The sequence below is a fragment of the Xiphias gladius genome, chromosome 19, assembly GCF_016859285.1.
Source record: "Xiphias gladius isolate SHS-SW01 ecotype Sanya breed wild chromosome 19, ASM1685928v1, whole genome shotgun sequence".
Classification (NCBI taxonomy): domain Eukaryota; kingdom Metazoa; phylum Chordata; class Actinopteri; order Istiophoriformes; family Xiphiidae; genus Xiphias; species Xiphias gladius.
In genome coordinates, this window is record NC_053418.1 from 14,657,012 (window position 1) to 14,678,909 (window position 21,898).

A 21,898-nucleotide genomic window follows, 5' to 3' on the forward strand; every position below is an offset into this window, starting at 1 on the left:
CCTCTATGAACACACACAATACAAATATAGATAGTTAGGGAGCACATATTCATAGAAACACAGAGCCAAAACTCCTACGAGCATGCACTTCGAACCCCTAAACTGGCTTTAGGACATTTGGATAGAAAGGAATGTAGGATGACATAACACTTCCATACACACTTCCACAAGTACCAGTACATCAATGCTAACCTACCCGTTGAGCATGTGCTGCACCAGAGGATATGCTGTTCTTTGATACACCTCCTCATTGGAGCTCTCCTCTCCAAAAACCTGGTCAAAGTAGAACCTGTGCTGCAGGGACAAAAGAGCAATTCCAGTTTTTCAAGACGAAATACCATATTGAACATCATCACAGTTTGATAATATGTGCTTATTTGGAGACACTGCTATGTGTATCTTTGGTTACAGTATAGACACATGACAAAACACACTTTCAGAAAAAGTATTGATTCGTCATTGACTCCTTTATGGGCAGGTACCTGCAGTATGTATTGTGTGAGATCCACAGCTTCTTTGCTTTCATGGACAATCACACAATCTCCACCTGAAGTTTTCACAACATCTGCTTCTCCTTTCCTGCTCTCTGCCCGTGTCAGAGGTCTTTTCCTCACACACACACTAATCCGCTGCTCTCCTTCTTGCCTGGTACACACACACACACACACACACACACACACACACACACACACACACACACACACACACACACACACACACACACACACACACATCCGCACGCGTGCACCATTCACATTCGAAATTAGGATGATAATGTCCAAAGGAAAGTCATATGCAAACTTTGTGAAAACTTCATAATACAAATCAACAAAATCACATAAAGTTTGTAAATTATAAAAAAGTTATGCATAGATGGGAAACCTCTCCTAAATGCATGTGTTGGAGCCATTTCGATACAGTTTTTACTAAAATATTCATTTGCCAGTAGGGAACAAGCAGCGAGGACAATACAAACCACTGCCACTCACTTTTTGTCTTGAGCAGGAAGGGAACTCCGTGGGAGTCCGTAGTTGTAGCCAGCTGTTCTCTTTGATTCATAAATGGGTGTTGGCTTTACCATGCGTTCAGAAGCCCCCTTACTGGCTATTTCTGTACAAAGTTTTTCCTTCTTAGAAGTTCTTTTCCTATCTTTGTACCCAACTGTTTTGTTGTTAAACCTCTTTGATGCCACGGCTGCAGACCTGGATTTTTGTTTGTGGAATGAAACAAACTTTGGTGATAATCTGGTGTGAGAGTTGAACATGGCAGTTCCTCCTGTGATGTCTGGCTCAGTGTTTCCTCCTTTGTGATGATTAGATGGACGACTATGGGCATCTGTCCTGTGGTTATTGTTCCCTTTGCAGCCACATACAACAGCACTTCCACTGTCAAGCTTAAGCTTCAGAGGTGTGGCTGACCCTTTGCCCTGGACTGGCCCATCATTTCTATTATGACTTGCACAGAAATGAACAGAGCCTACGGGATAGGAAAGTAGCTTCTGATGATGATCAGTGGTTTCACAACTGAAATCAAGCTTTCTGCGAACGCATGACGGTCTGGTAACAGTGGCTGTATTTAGCTTATTCACGGCACCACCCTTCTCATCCTCATCATCACATACCTCATCAGGATCTCCATAGCCATAATAAGTACTACTACTATCCACTGCAGCGTTGCCTACATCACCACCATCAGCACCATAATCATCATAATCATCGACATCGTCATATACAAGACTCTCTTGGTCGAGAGTTTTGACCATTTTGACCAGATGGAAGAGTCGAGCCCTGTCCTCCATAGTTCGGATTCCCAGGATGGGATAGTCCTCCATGGTCAGTGCTGAAAGGTGGGCTGCACGATGAACTCCCATGGAGGTAAACCTGAAAAAACAGGGGGACATGAGACAGAGGGGGGCAGATAGTCAGAGGAGGAGTCAGAGGAGGAGCGTCGGTCTGGATGTCCTGTGGGTGAGTGTGCTTACCTTGCATAGTGATGCTGTAGCCCGACCGCTCTCAGACACTCGTTCAGGCAAAGTGTCATTTCCTCCACTTCCTTTTCTTTCTTTTTTTCTTTTACTTCACTCAGCCTGCCCTGAGAGTGGCAGACATGTCGGTTCAGTCTTTCCATCAGTTGGTCACAAAAAGCAAAAGTGTGCAAAAAGTGACTGTACAATTAAAGTCATTCTACGACGACAAGCTAAACTTACATGGAAAATAACAACTACAAAGCAACCACAAAATTCACACTACACGAGCTTCCTACTGCTGCCACACCGCTTTTTCCAAGAGAGTGTGTCCTTGCTGTTTTTCCTCCCTCTGTGATTTTTGTCAGAGACTGATGGCCAGTGGTTGGTCACTGTGTCATTACTACCACACTGCACTGTTGTAGAAGTAAGAAATGCACAGGACACTGGTATGGTGCTGAAATTTGACACTTGGTCAGGATGGAGCCTGGGCAGCACAGTCATGTCACACATTTTTGTATCGTAGCAAAGAAGATTAATATAGCAGAGACAGGCAAACAACTGTTGCTTCTTTGGCTTCTACAGTGGATTGGCTGGCAGCTGTAATAGTCCTGCCATACGGCACTTCACTGAGACCCTCTTCATATACATAAATAAGTTGAGATCGTTCTTCATTACTGTGCTTTATGAAGGGCGAGGGCAAGTGTTAGAGATCCATATTTCCTTCCTGTTCCCGTTGGGATTTCATCCCCTTTCTCTGTTAATTCTGCAAACTGAAATTGGAGTTCATATTACAATTACGGCTACAGAGCATAAAGTAAAGGAGAAGTATTCTGTTTACACCTGTGCAAGTGTGTCGCTAGAACGAAAGCACATCCCAAAATAAAGAAAAAGCAGTCGGCTTTTTTAAATGACTGCCAAAATAGAAAATGTAAAGTGTTTAGTGGTTAAGTGACTGTGCTTAGCAAATAGTTTTTATGTATGAATTGGCTAACTGTAACGTTGTTGTAAAAGGTAAAAATCCACAGAAAACTTACCAGATCACCCCAGACTTTCTTTTTTCCTCCTTTTTTTTTTTAGCAACAAAAGACAACTGAGTGAACACGACGGTTTATCTGAACGAGCAAACTGAAGTGACAGAGTGCATTAATTTTTCACAAAGTTGCTAGCCTGACCAGTATCACTATTTCCGTACACAGTTGGTCTCCATAACGACGAAAAACGGTTCGGGGAGGGCGCGCTCTTTCTTTCCCCGCTGCAAGTCAACTCCTTCTCACCCAGGGCTTGACTGGCAGACCCACACGGGTGGCAGAAATTAAGACATTTGCTAAGGGCTGAATGCTGAATCTCAGACGGACAGCCGGTGAAAATTACGCTCAGTTCAGCATGAAAGAGAGAGATAATCCCTCAAAGGGCTTAGTGCCCACCAACAAACCTACTAAGACAAAAAGCCTTCTCAGACTAACCCAATCGGACATTTGCCCTACTGGCTTTACATGCTGTATAGAGAGCTGAGAAATGGACTACTGATTGGTAGATGTGTATTTTCTAGGTTTATTCGTGATGAGACACGGGAATTATTATTGTTATTACTTGGGTTGTTTTTACACAAGCTATAGCTATTATATTTTATAATGGATGGCTATAGACGTGATCGGTACAATAAAGTACAATTGTATGCTTGAAATCAGACTCAGGGAAGACAGAAAGAAAATAAAAATTCAACATAGATAGATAGATAGATAGATAGATTAAAATATTATATAATATACAAAATGTTAAGATAACTAACTTTATTCTGGGGAGTTTTTCCACAATTCCAATTATGACATAACTATAGTTATTATAAATTATGAGTTTTTTTTATCATAATGTATTATTAATTTGGATATTTTTTCCCTAAAAACTAATATCTACAAATATTTTTTTTCCAATCAATCCATTTTATCCATCCGTCTCTAAACCTGCCATTATCCTTTATACAATATACTGGCAGGCTATATATTATATACCTTAAACGAAATTACATATCTTAACAGCGAATACATGCATAATTTGTTTATACCTTGCACATTTTCTGTATGCAATGAAATTAAAAAATAAAATAAAAAATACAGTAAGCCATAGAGAGGAAGGAAGTCGTGGAATCTCGTTCATCGGTCTGTTTCACTGGGGACAAAATTGGAGGTAACACTCGTGATTTATACTTCTTCACACATTACAGAACAGGCTTTCTTGGGACGCTGACGAAGTTTAGTTTGCATTTTGTAATTTGACATATGTCCAAATGAATGTAGCCGCCCTGATAAAGCACTAGCGCATTCGCGTGTGTAATTTTAGCGAGATAAAGTCTCATGTCCCGCCCGTGTCACCAAATTAGCATCTTCAGCGACCTGTTGCCGGGCTACCAGCGCCATCCCGAACCCGGAGGTGACACTCGGGAGTCAGAGATGTAACGAAACTACGTGAAAAGGTGAGTTGATTTAATGTTTTGACCGGACAGTTAAGAGTACCAGCTGAAGTATAGAGAAACTGCTGTTCTCGAATGTATTTCTGTCTTTGCCGTCCGTGTTGGTCTTGATTGTGGGATTGTGCAAAATTATGTGCCATTGTTTTTCCTATACCCCTCAGACTTAGTTTTACTTGCAAAAATACCAGCTTTCTGTACCAAGTTATAGAGAGGACAAAATTCTGACTGAGGAGAGAAAATGCAAGTTACAGGAATGTAAATTAGCGTAGCCCTGGAAAAAACACAGACCGTTATATGCTCCCCATGCAGTCTGAACTAATCTAGACTATTAGTAAGGTACTGTGAGGACCACATTAAACAGATTCTGAAAGGGTTATAACATTTTCCACGTTTGTTGGTTGTAACCAATTCAGTGGTCTGTCCAGTCGAACCCCCGACCCTTTTAGTCTCTTAATTTCAGTCACTCGCATTTATTTTGGATAATTTAAGAGACGCAGTTTGTAAATTGCGCCTCCATAACTCTTTGAGTGCCTGCCAGAGCTGCCCCTGGCGTGTTTTCCTTAACTGACTCCTGCTTCCTAATTTTTTAGATGAATAATCATGCAACATGTCATCTGTTCACCAAATGTGAAAGCAGAGAAAATGGAAGGAGCTGAAAAATCTTCAACATCAGTGAATAACCAACAGGTTTCACAGGTCTGCAGCGTAGCCTGCTGCAGTGACAGAACATTTATAAAATGATCAGTTTTGTGTGTGTGGGGGGGGGATTCTGACTTAGCAAATACTTAACTGTGTGCTGTGGGGACATTTTAATCAGTTCCTTCTCTTAAGTGATATCCAAATCCAAGTCATTAAAAAGCCACATGGTAATGAGGAAGCTGGAGGAAATGAGCAGAAATGAGACTTTTTTTTGGATAAACTCAGTCTGCACCATATGTTTTTGCATGGCTGTTGCAGCCTTCTACTATTCATTACCATCTATCTGTTTTTCAATTAATCATGTTCTCAAACATAAAATGACTTTTTTAAACTATAATATTATTCATTGACAGGAAGCCTGCTCTAAGAAGAGTTCAACATGTCCTCTGAAGAGGAGACTTCTCAGACTTCCTCCTCCTCCTCCTCATCACCTCCTTCAGCCTCACACTTCATCGGGAAGAAGGAGGACATTGTGAAGGCAGGGCGCGTGACCAAGCTGGTGAATGGATCCAGAGATATACTGGTCCTGTACCACCAGGGGAAGCTTCATGCAATGGACATGCGCTGCTACCGTAAGCACTGAGTGTGTGGGTGTTGTTTGTGTTAACATAACACATATAAAGTTACAATTTTTGACATTCCTGATGTTTTTTCAAGTGAGTTTTGAGGTGTGGAATTTACTCAGCAATGGCTCATCACATGTTTGAAACACTGATTGAGAAACACTGCTGTGTATAATGACACTTGTTTTTCTACTGTCAGACTCAGGTGGTGCATTACAGTATGGAGACATTGAGGTGAGTTGCCTACTATTTTCTCTGAATATTGGAATGAGTTCACTAAAAAAAACAATTTGTCAGGCACTATATGACACACAGCCAATGTAAATACTTATAGATGACTCTCAATACCTATAATCTTTGTTGTGAGTTTGTCAGAAAGCTCTTGTTCAAGCTTTTTTTGCGTATAAAATAGTTGCCACTACAGCTGCTGCTATTATATCTTGTATCTGTAATCACCTTCATGCTGTGCCACCATTAGGAGTTTAATGGGCGGCTATGCATCGTGTGTCCGTGGCACAAGTACAAGATCACACTTGCAGAAGGGGAAGGGCTATACCAAGCTGTGGATGATCCTACAGCCAAACCCCTGAGAACAAATTGGCGTTCCAAGGGTGTCAAACAGAGGATTCACAAGGTCACTGAGGTCAACGGGGATGTATATGTAGTGCTGAACAACTCCAGCGAGGCCATCGACTCAGACGCCTACCAGACTGAGAAATACAGGACTGTCCTACTCAAGGCTGAGCCAAAACCCAAGCCCAAGAAATAGCTAGATACTCGAGGATTCGTTAATTATACGACTAAAAATACTTGGATGCTTCAAGGACAATTTGGAAAAGCTTTGTTTTTAATAGGGGAAACATCAAAAGCTTCAAGAGGAGGATGTTCAGGATTTGTATTGTTTCAGTCTGGTTTGTAGAAAACATTGCATTATTGCAGATATTGATCAAATCAGTAAATATTTAATGTATAAATTTCTGGCCTTTTTGACTATATTCAAAAACATTTTGTTTTGTTACAGAATATTGGGGATTATAACTATTAAATAATTTTGAAAAATATACTGTTTATTTTTGGTAGAAACTATTACTGATTATTTTTATGTCGCCGCAAGTTTCTCCTGTAGAGTAGGTAATCCGATCAGATTTTGTAGTACCTTCCTGCAAAATTGCATATTAAAGTTTTTTGTTAATACTTGACTCCCTTGATGAAGTTCGATTGAACTTGTGTTGTGTGTTGTGGAGCGAAATGACAAAATTGATGGTCTTGTTTGTATAACTGCTAAAATGATGAAGTAAAATACTTTACTTTTGATACTTAAAGTACGTTTTGCTGATAATACTTATGTTCTTTTACTTAGGTGGTGCATTACAGTTAGATTTTTTTTAAATGCAGGACTATACGAGTATTTTTACATTGAGGTTTTGCTACTTAACGTGAAAGATGCCGTATACTAAACTACAACCAAACGGGCGCTGGGGGGCAGCAGTGCACCATGGGGGTATTTAGTCTAAGTAGAAGAAGACAAACTATGAGGTCGCAGCCCGGTGATGCGTAGAGACTCAACAGTATGGCTTCAGAGGTGGGAAATTCGTGTAACTAAACTGATTGTATGTTCAGAAATTCAACTGTTTTTTTACTAAAGCATACATTGTCAGAATATCCAGATTCAAAGGTTCGGATTTTGTTTACATTTTCAGGTCAAAGATGTAAGCTAACGGAAGGTAAAGCTGCGGGACAACAACAGTTTTGTTTTTTTTCCGCTTTTTGGTGTCACCTCGTTTCAAACAAATATCCGGCTGCGATGGCCTCAGGTAACGTCGTGTCTCGTCTGTTTTGTGTTATCTACTCTTGGAGAGGAGCTGGTCAGCTTCTTCACCGAGCAGAGCTGCGTTGTGTTGCTCAAGTGTTTCCGCATTGTTTGCAGAGGATGAAGTCAGTCTGCTGGTCATCGTCGTGGATGTCAATCCGATATGGTGGGGGCAGCAAGCTCAACGCCAGCCAGAGGTAGTGCCGTTACCTCAGGTGTTATTCGAAATCATAAACGTATCCCTGCTGCTGCTTTGTAAATGCTGGCTGAGTCTGAGCAACACCCACTGTCCTCCTGTCTCCGTCCAGTTCACCCTGTCCAAGTGTCTGGATGCAGTCATGGTGATGGGGAACTCCCATATGGCCATGACCAGGACAAACAAGCTGGCTGTCATCGCAAGCCACTGTCAAGACAGGTAACTTTATAGCACAGTTTCCTGTGGAGGAAAGTAACTAAGTAGAAATACTTTGGCACAATTTGGAGGCACTTGTACTTGTGCTTGAGTATTTCCATGTTGTGTAACTTTATATTTCTTCTGTTCAAGGCCAAAAGACAAAAAAACAAAAACAAAACAAAAAAAAACCCCCAAAAGCAACAATTCAGTTCAAAGTCCATAAAATGAATAGAAATTTGTGTAGCAGAACTTTGTTTTTTCACCTTTTTCTCTCCCATTAATCATGTGACGAACCCCTAAGATCTACCTTGTGACCCTTCGGAAGGGCCTGGCCCCTAGGTTTGGAACCTCTGGACCACGCAACCTAACTTTATACACAATAGTTTAAACTAGCTCCACCTTGACCAGCTGCAACAGGAAAATGCTGCTTACACATTGATGCATCAGTATTAACAAGTTAAAATGTGATATTTATATTATATATAATCACCCAGAGGACCTTTAGTGGAGTATAATGGAGTATTATACTTATACTTTAGGTTCTGAATACTACTACTTCCACTGCCAGTTTCCAGGACTGGAGCATCAGCTGTCATCCTGGATATAATGATTTGCTCCTGTCACTGCTGACATGCTTAACTCTCCCTCTCACCTTTTATTTCAGTCACTTCCTGTATCCCGGTAAGAACTGGAGAGCCGGGGACAGCGGTGGAGACGATGCATCCTCCAGCGGGGATGGAAAATATGAACTCCTGTCAGTTGCCAACAACCTCATTGCTGAAGAGATCAGGAATGTTATGTCAAAAAGTAAGTACAACCTTTTTTTTTTGGCTGGGTAAAATGAAAAGATAATATACTACAGGTTTTACTGCCTTGACAGATGACTGCTTTGTGAGCCCACCTGTTATTGAATACCTAATCAAACTGTTGACAAATCTGGGGATAAGCAAGTTGGAATTTTTTAATGATAAAATGTGAACATAACTCCTTCAAGTCTTTGCAGTTAATATGTTGTACTTATAGCTTTATTATTAGGCATTCAATGAAACAGTGTGCTGTTGGTGATTCCTGAAAATTCATGAGGATCTTATGTGATTACAGCTGAAGTGCGGGGAAATTCAACAGATACTCTGTTGGCTGGATCCCTTGCCAAAGCTCTCTGCTGTATCCTTTCAATGAAACCTCTTTTCATCTCTAGTGTCAAGGGTGTCCTGACATGGACAGGTTAAATACTGATTACAGCTTTAGATGATAGAAATAATGTTTGCGTTAGGAGAGTTACAACGGCGATAGAATGATATCAATTACTGGTTTATTTTCTGTCCTTTACAGTGAAGATTATGTACTATTGTGACCTGGCTGTGAAGTGCGAAATGTACTCATACTGTATGTGTTGGAGGACGGAGGTGGTGTTTTAAACTATTGATATTTCTTTGCTTGGAGATTGCTTTGTTTGTCAAGTAAAAAGAAATGACTGCTGCTTGTTTTTTTTTTAAATCTTTTTTTCTGTATGTTCAATGAAGAGCTATTTTTCAAATTTCTTTAAACTTTTAATATTCAGATATTCACAGGGTCTCAAAAGAGCTGGAAGGTAATTATTTTTTTGATATGAAGCTTAATAGTGCTCTTCATTGGTTGCTGTTTCCCTTTAGCATTTTTGAATGTTTTTTTTTTTTTTTTGTTTTGTTTTTAGTTGGGCAGGAGATGAAATCAAGAATACTGGTAAGCCCCAAACAGTCTAATTTCACGATTGCTTTTGTTTTATTCACCTGACTTTGAACGCAGCTTCTCTGTTCATTTTACTGGATAGGTGATAAAAGCAGCTGAGGACTGTGCCCTCCAGTACATGAACTTCATGAATGTGATTTTTGCTGCCCAAAAGCAGGTAAAATGTAGATCTTACTTCTGTTTATCTTGCTTCTTTCTGCCATAGGTATATGTATTTCATTTATTTTTAAATCCCTTTTGTTTTTTGTATTCTAAAACAGAACATCCTGATAGATGCCTGTGTGTTGGACTCAGACTCGGGTCTCCTTCAGCAGGTACTTTTTTTTTTTTTTTTTACAGCTTTGCTAGGACATTGACGGTACTGCAATCTTACAGCACACCACCCTGTATCATGACAGCACATACTGTCCCAGAGCTGCACCAAAGAATACTAAACTATTTATGCATTGATATTAAGTATCTTGTACAGAACAATTCAAGCAAGGCTCTCGCACCACTTTGTCTTTTCTATATTCTTTAAACTGTTAATATTTTTCAGTATACTAATATCATCAGCGTAAGGTTACCAGGGGTGTGGCGATGATGACGATGTGATACTCTTGACTGTATTGTGCTGTCCTAACATGTATATACCAAGGTTTTTTTTGTTGTTGTTTTTTTTTTTTACCTTCAGCTGTTTCTTTTTTAGGCTTCCGATATTACTGGAGGATTGTACCTCAAGATACCACAGAAAGTTGCCCTGGCACAGTACCTTTTAGTGCGTGCACCGTACCGTTTTTACACATTTCTGAGAATATGGTTTGTCTTGTATAAATGTAAAGATAAATCGCTTTGTGCTGATAATGGCCTTGTCTGAAACAGTGGGTGTTCCTGCCTGACTCGGAGCAGCGTTCACAGCTGGTGCTGCCGCCACCTGCACATGTGGACTACAGAGCTGCATGTTTCTGTCACCGTAACCTCATTGAGATTGGTTATGTGTGCTCAGTTTGTCTGTCAAGTAAGTTTGATTCATGGTCTAAAGAAACAAACGCATGACAGCAATCTTTATAATACTTCTACAAGCTGCAGTTACAGTATGATTTGTGTGGTGACTCTTTCTCATCTTCTCTTTTAAGTATTCTGCAACTTCAGTCCCATCTGTACAACTTGCGAGTAAGTTTAAAAAAAAAAAAAAAAAAAAATAGATAGATAGATATATAGAGATATACAGAGAGAACAGATGTCCTCTTAATAGTATTGGTATATGTCTGAAATTATGCAATGTGATTTCATCTTTACTTTGTCAGCGTTAATATGATCTAAAATCTTTTTCTTTTCAGGACTGCCTTCAAAATCCAACTACCACAGATAGTGAAACCCAAGAAGAAGAAACTCAAGCAACCTACATGAAATTTGCTGGGATTACACTCATGTAGTTTCCTTTTTTCATATTCAGTTTATACCATTTTGTTCGGTATAGATTTGTAACAAGCTTCAGTCCTAGAGATGCCTTTGAGACAGTATGGTGATATGAAACGTGTTAACTTCACTGACATTGACTGTCTTTACATGTAAATGGAGGCATATACTCAACTTAACTGTAGTCGAAATAATACTTGATCATTCCAGTCTCCGTCTCAAGAGTATCAAGTTCACCCCGACCTGACAAATATTTCTTCTTTTGTAGAAATATTTGTTTCCCTCAATATTATGATGAATATTTAACATGTAAAACATGCATTCGGCCCCCATATGTAACATTTGTTCACAAGTCTAATTTACATGATTGTTTTGTTTGTATTGATAGAAACAACTGGCACAAAACTTTTAGCAGTTGATGATGTTGGGTGAAGATAATTTACTCAGCTTACATGTAATTTGAGCTAATGCTTTGGTGAAGAGGAAAAAATTGGGCATTTTTATGTTAATTTTTATAAAATAAAAAGAAAAATCACACATTCTTACATGTTTGTCACAGTTTTGTCATTCTCATTATAGTGTCATAAACAGCTGTTCAGATTCTTCAGCTCAATCATTATTATGATGTGTTGAGGTGGAAATATTTTGCTTAATGAGCACAGCCAATTGTGTTCTGCTTTTGAAACAGGTGATTGTGCATTTAACTTAAAAATAAATCTTTCAAGTTCACTCAAAACAAATAAATTCACGAATTGCATGTAAAGTAGACGTTTTTGTAATGATCCATCATCTTACAAAGATTTTCTGATTTGCTGTTGCTATTGTGTAACATCTTAACATCTGGTGGGCCATATCATTCCTAGACTTGAAAATAAGCCTTTATTGATGGCAGAACTTATCAGTTATTTTTCAAAGTACTACTACTAGAACTACTCCAGTTTAATGATGCAGGATTCTGATCAGAGTAGTATAAGGTAACAAATGTTTATTCAGCTATCATTCAGTAAACCGACTCTCAAACAGAAGCAATTTGATACTTTATTTTGATGTATCCCATTCTGAAGGCTGTCCTTGTATAAGGGAAATAGTTCTGATTAAGGTAATGAAAAATTAAACATGGGAATTTCTGCAGTATGTACAAATTCAGTTTGAAATCATCATGGGGTAAAATAAGTGGAGGAAAGGGTGTCACTATTGAAACTCTGCACGGTGTCATGATCACCGCTGGACTGGAACAATGTTGCATCTGAAAAAGGGGACAAGGAAAGGCTAGTGACTGATGTGAACCCCCTTATACTTGCTAATACCAACAGTTATTTATATCATAATTCATTCATTTTGAGGTAGATGTGCAAGAGTATTTTACAAATATCACTACATGGCACAGTAAAAACACGTGCACTAAGAGAAGCATATGTGCTTGTCTCACTAGAGGCTTTTCAGCATCTTTGTTCACGAGGGCTCACAACTCTCTTTGCTTCTAAATATAAACTACTCTACTAGAGTAGTGCCAATCCAACGGATTACTGTGACAGTGTCTTTAACACTCACCCCAGCAGACCTCTGCCTGACCATCGCTGTGGGGTCAGGCTCATCTGAACTTTCTGGCCATCCCGGACGACTGTGACACGTAATGGTTTCTGTAGAAGGACATGACGTTGCTTTTTTCCCTCTAGATAATAAGTGTGCTCAGCGAAACATAATCTACAGTCGTCGGTGCAAGATAAGGCTGGCCAATATGGAAAAAAAAGATATAACTCAACTACCAGAAGAGGTTATAACTCTAACCAAAAAAAAAAAAAATGTGTAGGAATAAAAAAAAAAATTTCATTTTAAAAATTAAAAAAAAGTTTTTAGTTGCACTTTCAGGGAGTTATAAATCATTCTAGGAGAAACCTGGTTTATAACTGCATCACAAAATAAAAAGATATAATTTCATTCAAATGATAAACAATAAAATCTGATTTACTGCCAAACCAGTGGATTAATTTTGCAGCTTACCCCTTCACTGTGTTGTACCACAGCAGCAATATTCTGGAGGTTCTGAAAGTTCCTCGTGTTCACAGAACCAAACTCAATGACTTCGTCACCAACTCTGAGCCCCTTTGGGAAGAAACAACCAATTACTACAATCACAGCAACAAAAAAACTACTTTTTAAGTCTTAACATCAAAGAATTTTGATGGTTTGTCTGAAACAACTACCAGTTACAAAATACGCTTCACATTACTCACAGCTCCACAGGCGGGTGAGCCTTGTGTCACAGCATCCACCTGTGCAAATGGAGGAGGCAGGGTGACCTGCTGCTCCATTGCCTCCACTTGGGCCTCTGCCTCATCCTGTTCCCGCTTGGCTTTCTCTCGAGCATGCAGCTTGTGCAGGGCTTCTTCTATCTCCACCATGATGGCCTTGTGATCGTTCTGTAGGCCTGGAAGACACGGTCAAGACATTACCTTTATAAACTGATCAAAAGGAAATAATGAAACTAATTTACAAAAGGAGAAATGTACCGATATAGAGCTGCAACAATTAGACGGTTCCTCGAATCACAGAATATTAATTTGCAAGTATTCCGAAATTAAATTAATAGACTCAGCTATTATTTAAACAAAGTGGCAAGCACCCTCTGAGTCCAGTTTCTCCAATTAGCTAATTTGCTGCTTTTCTCCTTTTTATATTACTGTAACTTGAATATCTTTGGGTTTTGTTGGGTTGCTTGTCAAAACAAGACATTTCATTGCATCACAATGGGCTTTGGGAAACTGTGATTGACACTCTTCACTGTGTCTGACAGTTTACGGATTAAACAAATAATCACGAAAATAATCAGATTAATTGAAAATGAAAAAAAATCATTAGTTGCAGCACTACATTGATATGTTGACATAGTATCCAATCAGCTGATATCATTTGTAAAAAGTATGATCAATAACAGTCCAAACTTATTTTAATACCGATATTTGGCGAGTTGTGACAGTGACATTCTGGGATGTAATGTTCTGACAATATGTCTCAACAAACATTCATTTTAAGAGAAAGAAATGAGCCTAAACTTGTTTCACTTAAACGTTCAAACTATTGCACACTGGTTTCATATAATATAGGTGGTAAAATAATCAGATATTTGTTGGTTTTAAAAACATACTGATCCATCCATAAAATAAATGTAAAGAATACTGTTTGTAAATAATAATTAAGGCGTTGTCTGCTATAAGTTAACACCATTAATTAACAATGTATAGGGCGTTATTCTAAGATAATTGCGACTCCATTACCTAAATGACCTAAATGAATGAATGATTGAATGAAGGACCTAAATGAATACCTAAATGAACATTGTCATGTTAACAGGTGGGTTACTGGATGTTGTGCTGCTTCATGTGAAACCCAAATGTCCCCTGCCTCCACAGAAAAAACACTAGAAACATCAGCTAACTACAGCTTACATGAAATATTGTGTCTTGCTGTCCTGATCTGGTATAAATTAACATCTGCTCGGGGAAAGCCCTCTGCGTCAACCAAGGGACCTTCGACTCCGACACCTTGCTGTAAACACAAAGTGGAGAAAGAAAAACATGTTAAGTTAACTGCATTTAAAACCTAACACAAGCTCGTAGCTTCGTGCTACGTTGTGTCTGATTATCTGACAGCTGACTTACGTCTTCTAAGACGTCGTAATAGGCTTTTATCTGCTCCTCAATTTCATCTTTTTTTTTAATGAGGTTTTTAACATCGTCCATTGTCGTTTCTGAGTTTCCAGAACTATTCTCCCCTGTCATCTTCATGGTTGAACAATTTAGCGTACTATTTCCGGTGTAACGTCTAATTCCGCGACCGAGCAGATTAGGAACTGCTTTTTCTTCTTCCTCTTCTTTCTGGAAAGTTAATGGCCGTTTAAAAGCTTTACTGCCCCCAACCGGTCGAATAAACGAAAGGAAGTAAATGAAATCTAGCAATTAATTTTTTTTCTTGCATGGCATAAAAACAAGTAATTGACTATAACTATTAATACTTAAAGATCCCTTCCAGACATAAACAAAAATATGTAAAAAAAAAAAAAATAAATAAATAAATTATTTTGAACAGTAATTTGTGTCTGATATGGTTTTCTCATAAAAAAAAAAAAGTTCAATTATCTAATTAGAAATTATTAAAATGCTATCTACACCTCTTCCCTCACTGAAAAACCCACAATCTATAAATATGCTATTATATTTCAAATCAAGAGTTTAACTGCTGGATACCAGATGGTTCCTACGTCACCGAAAGTCCATTGTCAGTCTAGGTGCAACATATGCTTCAAGTTTCCTCTTCATGCTTGTGTGAATTGCCTGTTGTACCAGGGTTGGCTTCCAAAATAGTTTAAATGTCACAAACCATGCTTGCAGGTACACGCTGTAAACTCAGATTATAGATGAGCAGAGAATAATTTGACACTGAGTTTTTCAGTGTCACACTTCCTCCTTCACAGTGAACGTCAAACATCCAAAAGGCATAACAACTACCAAAACATATTTTCAAGGGGAGGGAGACTTTAAGCACTGTCAAATGATAAAATACTCACATACATATATTTACACTCAATTTTCATTATTCAAGATCAAATTAAAATCAGTTACGCACTGAACATTTAACTGCTCACATTCCCACTCTTTTAATATTTGAAACACTAAAGAAAAACGCAAAAACACATTCTATTAAATTATTTAACTCAACTTTAATATAATAATTAGATACAATCATTGATCAGAACACAAATCCCTTAAATTTCTTCTAAACCTTTCAAGAGTTGTAAACAACACGTACCTTCTTCACGCTAATGCAGATGGTAGGATGCATTACAATTTGTTTTGCACCACTTTCTTTCATCTTTAAACAAACAGTGAAGGCAACATATTGAGAACAGTTACTCAGCTCTGAAAAACATGGTTTGACTTGTAGTGGTCCATAACTGCGTCTAACATTTTTCCTGTAGCATATATTTTAATTTCACAGCAGTTTACATACAGGCACACTGGCATAGACTGTTACAAAAAGGTGAATATTAAATAAGCACCCTTAAAGTGTTAGGTGACATCCCTAAGTGCTGTGTACCCTGAGTGCTTAAATATTACTTTTCTTCACACCTAAACTGGAATGTATTTTAATGGCCTTCATACTTGAACAGGATACAACCCCAAATCCTTTTTTAACAAAGTCATTAGTAATCCTCTGTGTGCCCTATGATACTTAATGCAAAAAGTTTCCTTCAAGAAGTTTTCCTTCATGTTAAGCTGGTTTAAAAATCCCAGCTTTCTATGGTAGAAAGCTGTGCAAATGTGCCATTGAAATACCAATCTGTTTGTTTTGCATCCTAAATAAATTAGTGCTGATGATTAAAAAGAGTCAAGTACCAGATTAGGTGTTTTTTGTTAACAGTCTGTTTCTTTTGAACGTGCATGTTGATCTGTAAGCACCTGCACTGACTGGTCTTTGTCACCTCCCTGCAGTGATGCAATAGGAGATGGTGATGAGAAAACGTTTGAAAGCTCAGGTCGAGCTGTTATCTCCTCCTGTACCAGAGCAAACTGTGCTGTGGCCTCATCCAGTTGTGAACGAACTGCTTGCATCCACTTTTGCAGCTGCACGTTGAGAGCAACCACCCCCTGGTCCAGCTTCTCCTGTCTGCCTTTTAGCTCTTCTAACAGGTTTTGTGTGTCGCTGACAATCTGCTGCCTCTTGTTTCCTACAGAGGGAGCACGCTGACGCAGCATGTAGCCCTCAAACTCTTCAGGACTGAGGTTTAGTGCTGGTCCATCCAGCTTTTCAATGAAAGCCATAGCACAAGACTAAAAGAGAGGACAAGGGCACAGGCATGAGTGATGAACTGACCTTGTTACACAGCATTGTGTGGTATATGATGGATGATTAACTTTTCAATGAACTTACCAAATTTGTGAAATAGTAGCCGCTCTCTCCTGCCATCAGACTGTGAGGGAGACCAAACCGAATCACATATTGCATGTTGGAGTGTAGGCGGGGTGGATTGGCCTTCAGCACCACATAAACAAGCCCTGACAGGAAGTCATCAGCATTGGCGGGCTCGCTTCTCGAGGTGGAGAGCGCCTCGAAGACATGCTGACTGCATTTGGACACACATGCAAGTTTGTCCTGAGGCGCTCGTTTGGCATCCATTTCAATTATTGCTGTTGAAAAGATAAAGGGCAGGACAAAATGTCAAAACACCAGCATTTTAGATCTTTACATGATGTTTCCAGCATGTGTGAAACTTACCACTTTCTCTCATGAGCTCAAAGGAGTACTTCAACATTCTGGGAAATATACTTTCTTGTTGAGAGTTGGATGAGAGGATCAATAACACTTTCATGTCTGTCAGTTAAATATAAGGCTACAGCTATCAAGCAGTTAGGTTAGCTTAGCATAAAGACAGGAAAAAGGAGGAAACGGCTTGCCTGGCTCTGTCTCAAGGCAACAAAATCTGCTCACCAGCACCACTAAAGCACAATACTTACTACAAACAACAATGTACTGTTTTATGGTGGGTTACATAGCCTTATATTTAACACACAGACGTGACAGTGGTTTAAATCTTCTCATATAGCTCTCCACCAGAAAGCAAATATGCACATTTCCTAAAATGTAGAACTATTCCCTGCAGTACTGACGTTGTGAATCACCTGTTATAGCAGGCAGAAAGGGGTCGCTTGTGACGGCAGTCTTTTTATCAGGAAAAGGTACGCTCAGCATCTGCGGAGTAACCCAGTTTAAGGAGCTGCAAAGTAAAGACATAAGTTTCAAACAGTCATCAGAGGTTAGAGGTTTTGATCAAATACACATAAGTGACTTGTATATAAAGGTACCGTATCCTTCTCTGGAGAGCCAGGTCTTTCTGTTCATCATCACAGCTGTCATGGCAGAAAACCCATTTGTGCAACCGCGTCATTATTAACTTCTCTACGTGCTCCATTATCTGAGTGACCTGGGCATCAGGAAAACCTGGAGACAGAAATAACAACTCAAAAGTCTCTTTTTTAGAATGTTTTCAGAATGAACAGCCAAAAAAGTGTTGAACTGATTTGCACTGACTGCTAAAATATTCAGCAAAAGACTGGTAGAAATCCAGAACAAGATCCGACTGTTTCTGTACCGGCAGATCCTGTAAAGACGATAAGAAGCTATGTTTAGAACAGCTCTGACATTTCAAAGAGAAGTAATCAGAAGTGTAATGTTGAACTTTTAAATGGATAATTACATGGTAAGCCTCCATTGTGTTGAGAAAAGCTGTACATCGGGACTGCAAGCGCTGCGAGGAAGGGCTCCGAAGTATTTTTAGGAAACCAGTGAAGTCCCCAGGCTCAAGGCTCTGATACGCTTTTAACGCCTTTGTTTGGCTTTCAGAAGACTCTAGAGGGACGAAAAGTGGATGTCATTCCAGATAAATAAATGAAGTTACATGTTTTAAAACTGAAACATGGTACTCGGAATGGCTCAGTCACGGTAGAGGTGGTTCACAGGAGGACCACAGATACCCAGGTTCAGACCCTGGCAGCAGTACCTACAGGTTGGTTTTGCTTTGCGAACTACAAACTACTGGGACCCTTTCTGTACAATAGATAATGAAGGAAAATGACTGTTTTTGCCAGATTTGGTGGTCATTACATAACTGCAACTAGAAATCATGCGCTGAAGAGGTGCCTGATGTTTCCTGTCAAATATCTGGGACCTGTCTCATGAAGCAGGATTTCCAAATTCACTGGTTTACCATGCGGAGAGATACTGGACACAGCTCTTTTTCTATCTAACTTCATGCTTTGTGAGACAGGCCTCAGGAGAGTCTTGGAATAACAATTTAATGAAAATATTCTTCTAATGTAGTTTGTGCTACTGGCAAACAAAGACCACCAAAGATACGAGACAGAGGACTTTGTAGGATCATGAGACACATAATTAGCAGCAATGTACAGTTCATGCAACAAATTGTTTACAACAATTTTTTGCTCTCAATCCTCAGACAGTACAACTGGTGTTTGAGCTTAATGTTATAAAGCAGCTGACAGGGTGAATTTTACCCTAAGGCAACACAAGCAAACATTTAGCTGATACATTTTTGACTTGATGGAACTGAGAACACTGAAGTACACAGAGCAAACAGGACTACCTTGGCGTTTTGGAGGCGATGGGCTGCCCCAGAAGAGTCTCCTCATTGTGTTAATTCGATGACCTTTCTCAATATTTTTCTTCTCCTCAAATTTGGAGAAGGTGAGAGGAGTTCCATCATTTCTTGGCCTACAAGGAATGACAACTTTAAACATCCAAACCTAAACTCAGTTTAAACTTAAAGCACTTAAGTTGTCGGAAAGCTACGAGTTAGAAGACGGTTAAATTAGAAGACAGTTATTTTAACAAAGCATTCACGATGATGAGTCTGTTAATATTCACTTAATATATATGTGTCAGCAATTATTTCAAAGCTAAATTGTTACTGTTAAATATCCAGTTGGTACTAATATTAACTTCATAAATTAAAGCATTTCGTAGTTATTGTAATTGTATTAATCTTTTATTACTCAATATGTTTAATTAATAGACATAAACATTTCCTCCAATGTCTATTCAGGTAAAAATTGATGGTGTACGAATGAAGTTTCCATCATGTGTTGCTTTTAGGATGCTACGGCAAGAATCCATCTACGCACTGACACCATTAGCTTGAGTTCTCTGAGTCTGAAGGGTTGTTATAAGTGGCGTTTTTACCTTGTGTCTTGTCTCGGGGCTCCAGCTGGACGTGCTCTCTCCCTCCAGCATTTGGAGCAGAGGCCTTGCCATGCAGGGTTTCCATAATACCCACAGGTATTCTTGCAGAGCAGCTCCTCCTGAGAAACTCTGATTCCCCTGTGCTTATCTGTCCACATTGTAGCGTCTCTCTTATACTACTCCCACCTGTTAGGCATAACAGCAACATTTCAACAACAACAAAAAGTTTTTCAGTATATTCTGTTGGACAAACTGAATTTCTTCAGTTTGTCCTGTGGTTTTCTTACTACAGGAGCTTAAATCCCACAAGCTTAGTGTTCAGTACAGCCTGCTTGTGCTAAACTTTGTACATAACCTCAGGCATCTTTACTTGGTGAAGACAGTAGACTTGGGAACTCAACGCTGCAATAGAGAACATTAAAACCCAGGAACACTCATTTCTAATGCTCTTTAACTTCAATATTTCTACGTGATTTTTTTTTTTTTTTTTTCTGCTCTTCTGCCTTGTCAGTTTTTTCTTGATTCTTACTGCTATTTATTTTCTTTGCCTGTACTGCTTTCTTCCCATTACTCGCTCTTTTTTTGGGGTATTTCCTCTTTCATTTGGATAATAGCATGCTCAAACGCACTGATAACGCAGACCCAGGAAGACGGCCTCCTAATGCCATGATCTCTGGTGGCCAAGTAAAGTTGATACTTGTTTTATTTATATGTTTATTTGTCTCTCTTCTGGGTCTTTACTCTTATTATATGCCACTGGAGAGTCATGGGTTGCTTTTCTTCTCCTTTTCTAAACCCCCATGGCTTATACAACTCAGGTGGCAGTTTATTAGGTACACCCTAGCTAAAACTAATACAGTCTAATACAACGGTGCTACAATAAATCCTCCCTTCATTTTTTTTCTTCAATGCAATCCAGTTCAAACTCCTCATTGTATACCATCATGTGCCATATTTAAACCAATAAAGACGTGGTCACAAAAAAGACTTTTAGATATGGTGCCACTTAGGGGAGGGGAAATGTTATTTTGGCTAAGCTGGTTTCATTTGAGATACTGTCAGATTCTGCTTTTATGACAACTGCAGCTAGTTTCATAAACAAGAATCAAAATCACCTGCCGAATAGAGTGACGTGTACGTTAACACTTTTAGGAGAACAAGTTATTATATAACTTATCAACTACCTTTCATCCTGTAAACTAAAACAGCAATTTGCACTCTGAAATGTTGCTTTAACTTATGCAGACACGGCCATTATTACTATGAGAAAACGCTTCCAATTTTACCAATTTGCTTTTATTCACTTCACTAAATCTTGCAAAGCTGGCAAAAAGCTGTTTATGCCCACTGGGAACTTTTTTTCGAAGCAAAGCGCAAATAGTAGCTGAGCCTACAGTCTACTGTTGAGCTTCATATCAAATTAAATATTAAAAAACACCATAAAAAGTTCACGGTTTATGGGTTGAGTGTTGGCTAACAGCTTAAGAGCCCGGCTGACTGTCAGCTGAGGGGATTGGAGATAAGAACCACAGGCTAACGTTAGCTAACGTCCAGCGGCTAAAACTAGCAACCTATTTCAGTAAAATGTATACTTTAATTCAACTTGTCTTGCAGTGACAAAGCAAATACCCATAATGATAATTTCACAATCATTAAAATGCCCCCTTACCTGCCAGCTGGTGAAATCATAATTAGCCGCTTCCTCATCAAAACGCGTTTCTCAGATTCTGTCGTCTCACCCGTCACAAACTCCTCACAATGTGCACAATAAGAAGAATAATCTTTCAAACCCTCGGTAAATGAGATGTCAGTTACAACAATTACGAAACAGAGGTAGCCAAAATGCGCGACAAAACTGAATAAAAAGTAGTGGCCATGAAACGCAGACAGGGGAGGGGGGGGGGGAAACAGCTGCTTTCAAACCGGTACAACCGGAAAAGACTAAAAACTGTAAAGTTTGAACCAACTACCGATGGTTCGACACGGTGCTGACCTTTCAAAGCAAAAGTATCGCGGCAAGATGTACGGTCTGACGGCTTCAAAAACGCCAAAAGACACGTGATCAACTCAGCACAAACGAGGCATCGTCACGTCTGCTTCACCTTGTTAAAAGAGTTTT

General features: G+C 39.2%; 5 protein-coding genes across 7 annotated transcripts; 2 read left to right on the forward strand and 3 right to left on the reverse strand.

Annotated features, from left to right (window-relative positions):
• Positions 1–192: 192 nt before the first annotated feature.
• LOC120804942 lies at positions 193–2,068 on the reverse strand. Its single transcript, XM_040154685.1, has 4 exons — positions 1,982–2,068; positions 990–1,880; positions 483–645; positions 193–294 (listed from the first exon to the last, which is right to left on the reverse strand). Exons 1-4 carry the CDS (start codon positions 2,038–2,040, stop codon positions 193–195), a joined length of 1,215 nt encoding a protein of 404 aa, XP_040010619.1. The 5' UTR covers positions 2,041–2,068.
• A 2,033-nt stretch (positions 2,069–4,101) lies between these two features.
• On the forward strand, positions 4,102–6,889 carry LOC120805401 (Rieske domain-containing protein). The gene is made up of 5 exons (XM_040155614.1): positions 4,102–4,150; positions 4,344–4,436; positions 5,486–5,704; positions 5,895–5,929; positions 6,174–6,889. The coding sequence occupies exons 3-5, from the start codon at positions 5,512–5,514 to the stop codon at positions 6,462–6,464; spliced, it is 519 nt and encodes a 172-aa protein (XP_040011548.1). The 5' UTR covers positions 4,102–4,150; positions 4,344–4,436; positions 5,486–5,511; the 3' UTR covers positions 6,465–6,889.
• Positions 6,890–7,007: 118 nt separating this feature from the next.
• Positions 7,008–11,508, forward strand: gtf2h3 (general transcription factor IIH, polypeptide 3). Of its 3 annotated transcripts, none has more exons than XM_040155611.1 (14): positions 7,008–7,277; positions 7,396–7,509; positions 7,623–7,702; positions 7,814–7,920; positions 8,564–8,706; positions 9,001–9,063; positions 9,461–9,490; positions 9,593–9,621; positions 9,710–9,784; positions 9,888–9,941; positions 10,316–10,384; positions 10,489–10,624; positions 10,743–10,779; positions 10,947–11,508. In XM_040155611.1, exons 2-14 carry the CDS (start codon positions 7,500–7,502, stop codon positions 11,014–11,016), a joined length of 903 nt encoding a protein of 300 aa, XP_040011545.1. In that variant the 5' UTR covers positions 7,008–7,277; positions 7,396–7,499; the 3' UTR covers positions 11,017–11,508. The 3 variants fall into 3 exon arrangements, with proteins under 3 accessions (XP_040011545.1, XP_040011546.1, XP_040011544.1); XM_040155612.1 differs by having other exon boundaries at positions 7,221–7,305; XM_040155610.1 differs by having other exon boundaries at positions 7,233–7,509.
• A 476-nt stretch (positions 11,509–11,984) lies between these two features.
• Positions 11,985–14,894, reverse strand: psmd9 (proteasome 26S subunit, non-ATPase 9). The gene is made up of 6 exons (XM_040155613.1): positions 14,685–14,894; positions 14,472–14,571; positions 13,260–13,453; positions 13,027–13,128; positions 12,577–12,665; positions 11,985–12,271 (listed from the first exon to the last, which is right to left on the reverse strand). The coding sequence occupies exons 1-6, from the start codon at positions 14,808–14,810 to the stop codon at positions 12,244–12,246; spliced, it is 639 nt and encodes a 212-aa protein (XP_040011547.1). The 5' UTR covers positions 14,811–14,894; the 3' UTR covers positions 11,985–12,243.
• Positions 14,895–15,708: 814 nt separating this feature from the next.
• Positions 15,709–21,861, reverse strand: LOC120804630 (rab5 GDP/GTP exchange factor-like). The gene is made up of 9 exons (XM_040154097.1): positions 21,449–21,861; positions 19,780–19,965; positions 19,184–19,311; positions 18,278–18,429; positions 18,112–18,181; positions 17,886–18,021; positions 17,703–17,797; positions 16,954–17,210; positions 15,709–16,853 (listed from the first exon to the last, which is right to left on the reverse strand). The coding sequence occupies exons 2-9, from the start codon at positions 19,935–19,937 to the stop codon at positions 16,437–16,439; spliced, it is 1,413 nt and encodes a 470-aa protein (XP_040010031.1). The 5' UTR covers positions 19,938–19,965; positions 21,449–21,861; the 3' UTR covers positions 15,709–16,436.
• Between the last annotated feature and the right edge of the window lie 37 nt (positions 21,862–21,898).

Excerpts from the sequence above, each read along its gene's own strand:
- gtf2h3 (XM_040155610.1), top strand. The coding sequence starts at position 7,308 with ATGTTCAGAAATTCAACTGTTTTTTTACTAAAGCATACATTGTCAGAA. Across the intron at positions 7,510-7,622 it reads TCCGGCTGCGATGGCCTCAG|AGGATGAAGTCAGTCTGCTG; the intron begins GTAACGTCGTGT and ends CATTGTTTGCAG. Across the intron at positions 7,921-8,563 it reads GCAAGCCACTGTCAAGACAG|TCACTTCCTGTATCCCGGTA; the intron begins GTAACTTTATAG and ends CTTTTATTTCAG.
- LOC120804942 (XM_040154685.1), bottom strand. The coding sequence starts at position 2,040 with ATGACACTTTGCCTGAACGAGTGTCTGAGAGCGGTCGGGCTACAGCAT. Across the intron at positions 1,881-1,981 it reads CTACAGCATCACTATGCAAG|GTTTACCTCCATGGGAGTTC; the intron begins GTAAGCACACTC and ends CTGTTTTTTCAG. Across the intron at positions 646-989 it reads CTTCCTGCTCAAGACAAAAA|GCAAGAAGGAGAGCAGCGGA; the intron begins GTGAGTGGCAGT and ends TGTGTGTACCAG.
- LOC120804630 (XM_040154097.1), bottom strand. The coding sequence starts at position 19,937 with ATGTGGACAGATAAGCACAGGGGAATCAGAGTTTCTCAGGAGGAGCTG. Across the intron at positions 18,430-19,183 it reads ATCGCCTCCAAAACGCCAAG|AGTCTTCTGAAAGCCAAACA; the intron begins GTAGTCCTGTTT and ends TCGTCCCTCTAG. Across the intron at positions 17,211-17,702 it reads CTTTCTGCCTGCTATAACAG|CAATAATTGAAATGGATGCC; the intron begins GTGATTCACAAC and ends TCTTTTCAACAG.
- psmd9 (XM_040155613.1), bottom strand. The coding sequence starts at position 14,810 with ATGAAGATGACAGGGGAGAATAGTTCTGGAAACTCAGAAACGACAATG. Across the intron at positions 13,454-14,471 it reads AGCAAGACACAATATTTCAT|GCCTACAGAACGATCACAAG; the intron begins GTAAGCTGTAGT and ends CGTGTCTTCCAG. Across the intron at positions 12,666-13,026 it reads TGGTACAACACAGTGAAGGG|AAACCATTACGTGTCACAGT; the intron begins GTAAGCTGCAAA and ends GTCCTTCTACAG.
- LOC120805401 (XM_040155614.1), top strand. The coding sequence starts at position 5,512 with ATGTCCTCTGAAGAGGAGACTTCTCAGACTTCCTCCTCCTCCTCCTCA. Across the intron at positions 5,705-5,894 it reads AATGGACATGCGCTGCTACC|ACTCAGGTGGTGCATTACAG; the intron begins GTAAGCACTGAG and ends TTCTACTGTCAG. Across the intron at positions 5,930-6,173 it reads TACAGTATGGAGACATTGAG|GAGTTTAATGGGCGGCTATG; the intron begins GTGAGTTGCCTA and ends TGCCACCATTAG.